This window comes from Ahaetulla prasina, chromosome 7, assembly GCF_028640845.1.
Source record: "Ahaetulla prasina isolate Xishuangbanna chromosome 7, ASM2864084v1, whole genome shotgun sequence".
NCBI classification, from domain to species: Eukaryota; Metazoa; Chordata; class Lepidosauria; order Squamata; family Colubridae; genus Ahaetulla; species Ahaetulla prasina.
In genome coordinates this window covers 46398717-46408505 of record NC_080545.1, presented here as the reverse complement: position 1 = coordinate 46408505, position 9789 = coordinate 46398717, and the positions used below count along the sequence as shown (strand labels likewise).

The window sequence follows — 9789 nt, the reverse complement described above, 5'->3', positions numbered from 1 at the left end:
AAATAAACTTCTTTCTTGTATCACACACACATCATACCCAAAAAGAACATTTTTTTTAGTTTGAAAAGATATTACAAAACAAAGCACTTAAGATAGCTGAAATCATGACAATGACATACAATAAAATATTGCTGATACTTGAAAATACCTTGCTTTAGTTAGAATTAATGGTGTTCAAAGCTGTTTAGGACTAAAACAAAGAAAACACATACATTTCAAATATAAGATTTTAAAAAAGTGTAGCATGAAAGGGCTAAAAGTAAAATAATTAGTTTATGAAATGAGGTATGATAGTTTTGAGTGTTACACAGCAATGTTCTGCCTATGCAGATTAATTTAACATAGCAGCTCACACGCTGTTTGCCACTATCTTTATTCACATGACTTGTTATTAAAATTATTATTCAATGGCCACAAATAATACACGGTACATTCAAATATTCCCCCAAAAAGAAAGAAAAACCCTGTATGCTTAGAGATGAATGCACTTAAGTAAAAATACATATAACTTAAATGTTCATAATAAATATATTTTCAACCCTTAAACATTATCAATATTTAAAAATAATTTAAATAATAAATGCAGGTTTTTTTACAGAACTGTACGATTTATTATACACAGAAATACACATTCCCTTTGTTTACAAAGGCTGGTTACAGATAATATGGAATGTTACAGTACCATCTTGCATAAAAGTTTAGTACAGTTTGTACTTGAAAAAAAGAGTGTAAAACTCCTGCCTAAGAAATTCAACAAATCAGTTTCTTTCTTAATTACATCATTAAGTCATCCACAACAAGCTATACATAAGTCCACTTTTCAATCACCACTTCAAGTTACTGTAGCAAGTACTGTACTTTAAAATGGATTCTTCTCAGTCAAAAGCTTGTACTTTTTACCTCCACTCACTAGATTCAGATGTGAGCTTGATATGAATCACTGAGTTCTGGTTATAAAGTTTAGAGGCTGTCAATGCTGCTTACCAAGTACAAGTCATATGAGATTTATTAGAGATGTGTCAAGTCATAATAAACATTTTATTAGAATTTTTCTTTTAAAAAGTATTAAAACTTGGTCATGACTCTCCATTCTGTACCTTGGATACTGGTGGATGCATGAAGTCCTTAAATGGCACTAATGCTTCTTTGAGAGCAGAGCAGACTTCTGAAGATGAACAGGTGATACATTCTACTAATGTTGGGTACAGAGCAATAACCTGTGCCCATGTGTTATCATCAACTGTAACAACAAGTACATTTGTAAAATTTTTAGAACCTTTTTCACTGTCACAAAAGTATTATTAATATTGTTTAAATTTGGAGGAACATTGGGAGGTCTTTTTAGTGCTTTTTATTTTTTGCAATTCTTAACTGTAAGATTAGTCAAGTTAATGAAGCAAGTAAGAGCTACTGGAGATTATCTTGACAGAAGCAGCTTTTATACCTTATGGGAACCAGGTAACATTTGGGCATTTGCATCTTGCCTGAATATGTCTGAATGCATCTTACACCATAGAACTCCTGTGATTAAATTCTGCAGAAACCTGTTTTTGATGCCAGTCATGGCAGGGTCTTTAGCCACTAAAGGAAATGAGTCATTCTGTCTAGATTTTTCTTTTCCTCTATTAAGAAATTAATAGAGGAATTACTTTCAAGGAATAACAAAGTGCAGAATGCAAAAATAGTCTTTCTCAACTAAGACTCAATAGCCTTTCTCAACTAAGATGAGATGGATGGACAAGCTATGTAAGGCAGTGAAGGAAGCATGGGGAGTCATTCCTTAGCATGAGATTGCTCGCTCAGCAACACAAATCTCCAAACAATACTGAACAGTCTGCTGTTCCTAGCACTATGTCTTCTAGCTCTCAGTAGCCTTACCTACTCTTAAGCGAATAAGACTCATGTACCCATAAATAAAAGTTTTGTATGTCCCTTCTTCCTTGATCATAATTCAACTGTTCAAGACACATCTCCAGTGAATTGCTTATGAACTGCCTTTCACCAAAGACCATTCGTAAGTGAATGGTCGTTAATTTTTTGTTGTATGAAAAATAACAGAATATTTACAGTTTAAGAACAGATGAAACAGTCAATCTGTTTTTAGCATTTTGGGTAAAACCATAGTGACACTTGGAAAAAAAAAAGCTTTTAAATTATTTGGTATTGGTTAATGCTATCAGAAATACAAGAGTGTATAGAATTAGAGGTTATAAATAGATATTAAATAAATTGGGGGACAATTTCAAAATGTGAATTGGTTTTATGGGGAAATGATTCAAAGGGGTACCAAGACAGAAATATAAAGTATTTTGTGCTAAATTTATTTCAGGACACCTAAAATTGATATTTATAACTTTCATACATGTAACAAGCATTCAAAGCACATTAAGTACAGGTACTCCTCAAGGCACAATGGTAATAGGTACCAGAATTTCCATTGCTAAGCAATGTAGCCATAAAATCTAATGTCACTATTGTGGTTCAAGGACTTTTTGGTGTGCCATAGCTTTGGAGCTACAAGAAGCCCTGAGCCACAGTATAGTATGAAACCTCAGCAGCCTCTGGAAGCTGCAGCTGCCCTATCAACATGGTGCAAAGCTGCAGCATCTTGGGAAGCCCCAAATGCCCCATTGCAATCCCAGCCACAGTCCCCAACCTGGACTCTGTCTCCTTAGCTGATTTCATAATCTTCTTGCTACCGCTGTGACAAGGTATGTCTGTCCTGGCCCTTTTGAGGCAGCTGCTGATTATGAAGCTATCTTTCTCAAGTCTCATGAAAAAATTGCCATATGCGACTCTGGAAGAAAGTCGTGGTGCCAGCAGCTGCTTCATGAAGGGCCGGGCCAGGCATGCTTGGTCAATATCAGGAGCAAGAAGATAGCAAAGGTGAGCTAGGGTGGCAGGACCAAAAAGACATAAATGGTGGGGAAAGAGGTGGATGGGGGCTGCTGAAGCATCCCTTCAGTAAGTGCAGGCAGGCTATCAAGTGCCCAATTTTGATCACATGACTGCAGGGGTGCTGAAATGGCCTGATGCTTCAAAATTTGGCTGTAAGTGCCTTCGTTATGCAATGCTGTAATTTCAAACGGCCACTGAACGAAAAATTGTAACTTGAGGACTACCTGTAGAATATCTGCATTTAGTCTCATGTAATCTATTCATGTGCCAATTTTGAAATTAATATGACTGATTATCCTTCCATTATATAATCCAACCCATTATATATCTAAGTATTCTTAAAAGAATCAAAATGAATTTGCTAAATCAAAACTTCATTTGTTTTTTTTTAAAAAAAGAGTATATTTCAAAATTTCATCTTAGAAACATTTAAAATAATACCCAACTCTCTCTCAATTTATTTAGAACAAATACTTTAATCTTCCAAAAATTCATAGTAGATACATACTGCAATAGGAAAAAAATAACTTTATTTTAAAGCATTTATGTCTTAGTAACTGCAAATTATGACTCATGGTGAAAATCTTTACAATGTCAGATCTCACTATCAGAGCCAAATTTAACAGTCTCTCTTTATCTTACAAGACTATAATTAATAAAAGGAAAAGTTGATACCCTTTAAGAAAATATTACTTACCGTTTTCTGGCTGAGTTTTTTTAAGAGAGTCTATAAGAGTACTGACAGCTTTTAAAACAAATATTATTTCTGTAACTTGTTGCCTAGAGTAGGAATAAAAAATAAGACAATGTTAAAATTGTAGAAAGTTATAATCAAGATTTGATTACGCTTATTTTATAAAAGACACTTTTGTAATTTTTCTATATCCCTTACTGTACTTTAATTAAAACAAAAACTTGTGTTTTATCTAAACATTTCTAAGTGCTAGTAGGCATTGATTGGAATCCCACCAACAATTGAGTTTACAAAGCTCAAAGGGGCCAGTAAGTACTCATTTCAACATCAATATTTTTGTTTCTTTGAAGTTCAGGGCTTGCAAAAAAGAGCTGGAACAATGTGCCATTTGCTATAACATTCTTACCTTCTTTGCTTTTAGAACATTTATATCCAGAGTGTTTGGGAAGATATATGTAAAGTTACAGATGTTCTTTTTCTGTTAGTTTATTTTAAAAGTATGAAATTCTTTGTGGGATAATTATTGTCAAATAAATTTATTTAGCAGTGGAAGCAAAGTCTACTCTTATAATAATGATGATACATTCTGAAAATATTTCTTTCTTTAAAACCAGAGTTAACAAATAGTTATTGGGTAATATATGTTTGCCCAAAAGAATCCTAGATGAACATTAAGTCTAGGATCTAAAATTAATTAGCTGATCACTAATGGGTGGTAGTAAGTACATGGCCTTATTGAGAAAAGGAATACAAACAAAACAATGATCATACCGTGGAAGTGGACACTTGCCACTTAATCTTTCATCTTCTATGTAACGATAAAGCACATCTTGAGATCGTTTTAATAGAACAGAAAGTGCCATTCGTGAAATATAGCCTTCTTGAGGAGTTGTTACTTTGTTACTGAATGAAAACTGAAGCAGTGTTTCAAAACACATCTTGGAAAATTCCTCTCTCATGCGAATATCAATTTCTGCCTCTGTCAAAATAAAAAAAACATCCTTGTTTTAAGAACTTATTTTAAAAGTAGCTAGTGGAATGAATAGTAGGACATATAAAAAAAGACAAAATATCCATAGTGAAAATTAATCAGAGCAAAGTATAACAGGGATAATATAAAATGTATATGAAAGGATTAACACAAAACTGATTAATCAACTTCGGTCATATTTACATTTTTAATGGTTTAAATTGTCAACTAGTCCAGAGAATCATTTTTTTCCCTATTAACTGGTAGCATTCCAAAGAAACTGGTGGGGTATCAAGGTCTTTTGAAATCAATTGCTTAAATGAGATGTAAATAATTTCTCTAATAAACATGCCTTAAACATGACTTTATTCTATCAGTTTCCTTCCTATCTTCTCCTTTGGGAAATAAAGAGAATTCAACACAGAAGTAGAAATCACATATTTAATCAAACCTATATCACAATATATTCGTTGATTGAAGTATTTAATCAGAATATTTAGTAACTGCATTGTCAAGACATGTTACTGTATGGAGAAATGATTTCTCAATTTGTTTTACTTACAAGCAGAAATACATATTTCTAAAACTTAATTTTTAAGAACAGTCACTGTTCTTGGGATTGTGAATATAATTTTAAAAATATGGCTGCTATGTGAGCATAGGAAAAAGCACATTTTTAAGAAGTTATGTGACTATATGTCAGCTACCCTAATGCCTCATTAATTCAAACATATTTTTTCTGAACCCAAATGGCTACAAAGACATAAATTAAATAATACAAAATTTAAAAAAAGCTTGGAAGAATAGCTAAAATTATGTCTTTAAAATAAGCAGCAAAATTGATCCCTGAGCTACAACTCAGCCCATGTCAATTTCAAAGGATACCCCTTTTTTGTTTTAGATCTGAATAGTGCACACTACTGTTGAACATATTAAATCTTTTGCACTGAATTTTTATTGTGCCTGAATATATCTTTTTATATTCTTTTGATTGACATACCTGTAAATGAAGAGGACTGAGAATGTATTGAACCTTTATTAAGCATAGTCATGATCTGACCAACAAATTCCTTGGGAATAAAATTAGCGTATGGTAGTATCTCTGTACTGATGAGCTGCACCACCTATAACAAATGAAAGACAAATTACTGTTTTTGAAATAGTAATTTAGCAAACACTCATAACAAGACTGAAGCACAAACTGCAAAATTAAATGAAATTATGAATGATGTCAGCAAATTGGAATATGCTGGCCACTTTGTTTAGTATGTATATGAAAATCTTCTGCAAACAGGTATTACAACTGACAGCAAAATCTACACTTTATACAAATTCAGCAATTATTATGATAAAAAATTTTGTTATGTAAATATGAACCCTATTATTTTCGTATGTTAAGAAATATATACTCACTTCAACATCAATATTTTCATTTCTTTGAAACTCTTGAATAGAAAGATTATCTGGAGGTACACTGAAAGGCAAGTAAAAATAGCCTTAATTAAGGGGTTGGAGAACCATTTTGAAAAAATACCAAAGAAACATTATCTTCACCATAGTAGCGGTAAATATTTCTATGGGAAAATGATTTAAATTAGACCACAGAATATATTAAAGGTTTACAACTAGTTTATTATTTTCTTGTTTTACTAATGGAGAACTAAGACAAATTTGTGATTCAATGGTGGAGTTGATATAATTTCTCTTTCACAATATGAAGGAAGTATGTTTTAAAAACATATTACTTTCACAAAGCAAAAAAACGAAACAGTGGAACTAGGCTTCTATATCAAGATTCTGGATGTTTCACACCTGTTATGATATCAAACATTTACAGCAGCAAGATAGAACCACAATGTAAATTACAGGAGACGGAAGGACCACAGCTCCTTCCGAACATATTTTATGATTATTAACTTCACTGCACAAAGCTTTATAGTGCTCTTTTAACTGATTTTGTGTGAAGAAAACATTGGATAACATGGTATTGTCAGATAATAGAAAAGATGTATAGAAATATGTGGGACAACCTTGAGAGAGGTGTCAAACCCAAGGCCTGCAGGCCAGATCCAGCTCATGATGTGGTTAGATCTGGCCCACGGGGCAACCCTGAAAACAGTGAAGGACTGGCCCGCAGCCCGGCCCAGGCCAACCAGGTGGAGATCTACAACCTGAGGGTGGCTATCCGGGCCGGAATGCGGTCAGTCTTAGATCCATGGGGTCACCCTGGAGCAAGAGACGGACCACCCCTGCCCCGAGCACACACCCAGGAAGGCTGCCTCCTTTGTGCAGGCCCAGGGGATGGTGCCGAGGCGGTAGGGTGACCCTTTGCTGGCTCCAGGGCAGCCACGCAAGTCAGATTGCATTCTGGCCCAGATGGCCGCCACCAAGTTCTATATCAATGCTGCGCCCGCACCAGCACCTCCATGCCCTGCTTGCCTGTCTGGCCTCGCAGTTTGCGAGGCTTCCCTTTCACCGGAATTGCCCCCATGCCTGCATGGCAGGGGCATGCTGCAAGTGGCACGGTGCTGCCAATATTCCCTTTCCCCTTGTCTCTTCCTGAGCACAGAGGAAGGAAGGAGATGGGGATGAAAATGGGGAATGAGAAGAAGGGAAAAAAGGAGAGAGAGGAAGGAAGAAAGGAAGGAAGGAAGGAAGGGAAAAAGGGTAGGAATAAGAGGAGTAAGGATGGAGGAGAAGGAGGCAGAGAAGGAAAAAGGAAGGGGAAAGAGAAGGAGGAAGGAAGATGGGAATGAGAGGGAGGGAGGGTGGGTCTGAGGGAAGTCCCGCTTTAGCACTTGGCCACAGCATCCCTGCTGCCATCCCCTTGCTCCCTCTTCTCCTGGTAGTCTCCCATCCTATAGCTGAGGTTGCTTTGGTAACAAAGCTGGGTCTCCTCGCAAGGAGAGGGAGTGGGTCTTCCTCTGATGCACAGTTTGCTCTCCTGCACACACCATGAGCAACCTGGCCAAGGAGAATGAGGACAGCAGCAGCAGCAGCCTCGAGGAGGAGGTAAGTGCAGCCAGGAGTCCGCTCAGGGAAGCGGGGCTGTGCTGTGGGGTCCTAGAAGTTTGAGGGCTGGGGTGGGCACTTGCCCTCCATTGTCTAGGGCTCTGGGCAGTCTGTGCCACTGTTTGAGAGTCCTCTGCGTCAGGGATGGGTTCCAAATTTTTTTTACTACCGGTTCTGTGGGCGTGGCTTGGTGGTCATGTGACTGAGTGAATGTGGCCAACTTGAAGTCACTCAGGGCAAGGTGGGGCGGCACCTTGCTGTGAGTGACATCAAGTTGGCCATGGCCACTCAGTCACATGACCAATGCTGCAGAGATAGCGTGATTTCTCCCAGGGGACAGCCAGAGCATTGCCGCCTCCTCTTTTCCTCAGAGGAGCTGCCTCCAAGTCCTTGCGAAGGGACACACAAACACACCACACCACAACACAACACAACACAACAGACTCGCACACAATGTAAAAGCAGTTGCGCTTCACCCAAAATGGCCCCTGCAACAAACAGGAACCTCACACAGCCACAAAAAGCTCAAAAACCAACTTTCACACTTTACACACAAACAACACAACACAACTGACACACACACACACACACACACACACACACACAATGCCATATACAGCTTTGTGAGATTTTGTGTGTTTGTGTAGTTAGAGTGAAACACTACAGAACCACACCAAATCTCAGAAAGCTGCACAAATATTTTATTATTTTATTTAATTTAGATTTTTTAGATTAGGAGTCTCCAAACTTAGTAACTTTAAGGTTTGTGGACTTCAGCTCCCAGAGTTCCTCAGACAGCAAAGCAGTTGCTGACTGAGGAGATGGATTCCAGGCAGGCAGATTCAGTTGCTAGCTGATGCAACTGATGGAAAGCATGGCTTTGCCAGCCCGAAAGGAACAGTAATAAGGTAAGCGAGGAGGGGGGATTGGGTGGGCCAGAGGAAAAGATTTTAAAAGGCTCCTCTGAGGATCCCAGCTGAAGTTGCTTAATCGCAGCCCAAAAGCTCTTAACTCAGCTGGAATCGCCAGAGGAGCCTTTTAAAACCTTTTGTTTTAATAACCTCTTCGGCCGAAGAGATTGTTAAAAAAAACAACAACTTTTAAAGGGTTCTGATGATCCATCCCTGCTCAGCCACGCGATCATCAGGTTTTTTTTAAAAAAACTTTTTTTTTACTTGGCTGAAGAAAAGATGCTTTTAAAAGTAAAAAAACCCCAAAAACCTCTGATGTTTGGGGAGCCAGTTCGGGGGCGTGGCCAGCCAGCCATTACTACCGGTTCTCCAAACGCCAGCAGATTTTTACTACCGGCTCTCCAGAACTGGAGCGAACCGGGAGCAACCCACCACTGCTCTGCATGGCCTGAGAGGGACAGTGAGGCTCCTCTGGTGGAGATGGGTTTGGTGCTCACCTTGGTCTTGCTTTTCTCCGCTGGAGACAATAAATCCCCCAGCCCTGCCCAGGCCATCAGATGCCTGACATGAGCGATGTTGAGCTGCCCATGCCCATCCTGGCCACATCCACACAATTGGCTGCGACCACCCAGCCATGCCCCATCCCCCCAAGATCAACCACAACCCTGATGCGGCCCTGGTATACTACTTGTGTAACAAAGTTACTTTTACGTGGTTATTGTATTGAGCAAGTAGCAAATACTCATTTGTTTATACTTCTTCATCCACATAGGGTCACAATTATTTTAGAGAGGTGGTTATTTTTTGTACCTCCCTTTTAGCATTGTTGAAAGATGGCACCACACTTTGCCCTGGTAAAGGCTCTTTTGTCCTGTGAGTAAATTAATTCTGTTAGGTATGAGGCCAGTTTTAGAAAGTACATTATGTGCTGGTCCGCTGGCAGTTTAGGAGCTCTACCTAGATCAGTTTAGTGTTCCAGATCCATAATAGGTTACTGACCAATATAGTCCCTTTTTAATTCTTTTTGTAGAGAAAGACTGTACAGTAGATCTATATTTTGCAAATAAGGGAACTCATCTAGTAACACTTACAGCTTTCTGACAGCACTGAGATGGGAAAGGCCCTCAGGTAATCAGACAGGTTTTAGCTACAGTACTGCAATAAGAAGTTTGTTAGAGATTGGCAGAAATTACGTTTCTTTTCTTGGGGATTTTAATATAATACAACAGGATGAAAAAAAACAAAAAACCCAGCTACAACTAACTAAAAACAAGCCAAAAGCAACTACTCCAAATATCACTGTC

At 38.0% G+C, this 9789-nt stretch overlaps 1 protein-coding gene across 6 annotated transcripts in view; it reads right to left on the bottom strand.

Moving 5' to 3' along the window:
• Positions 1 to 587: 587 nt before the first annotated feature.
• Positions 588 to 9789, bottom strand: part of MON2 (MON2 homolog, regulator of endosome-to-Golgi trafficking) — an 85050-nt gene continuing 75848 nt past the window's right edge. For 4 of the 6 annotated variants that reach the window (XM_058191165.1, XM_058191166.1, XM_058191163.1 and 1 more), the window contains 5 exons: positions 5976 to 6036; positions 5563 to 5686; positions 4364 to 4571; positions 3596 to 3678; positions 588 to 1240 (listed from right to left, as the gene is read on the bottom strand). In XM_058191165.1, the coding sequence (XP_058047148.1) occupies positions 1077 to 1240; positions 3596 to 3678; positions 4364 to 4571; positions 5563 to 5686; positions 5976 to 6036 (640 nt within the window). In that variant the 3' untranslated portion in view covers positions 588 to 1076. Of the gene's footprint in view, positions 1241 to 3595; positions 3679 to 4363; positions 4572 to 5562; positions 5687 to 5975; positions 6037 to 9576; positions 9641 to 9789 lie in introns of those variants that run through there. The other 2 variants (XR_009156125.1, XM_058191168.1) reach the window with 2 other exon arrangements.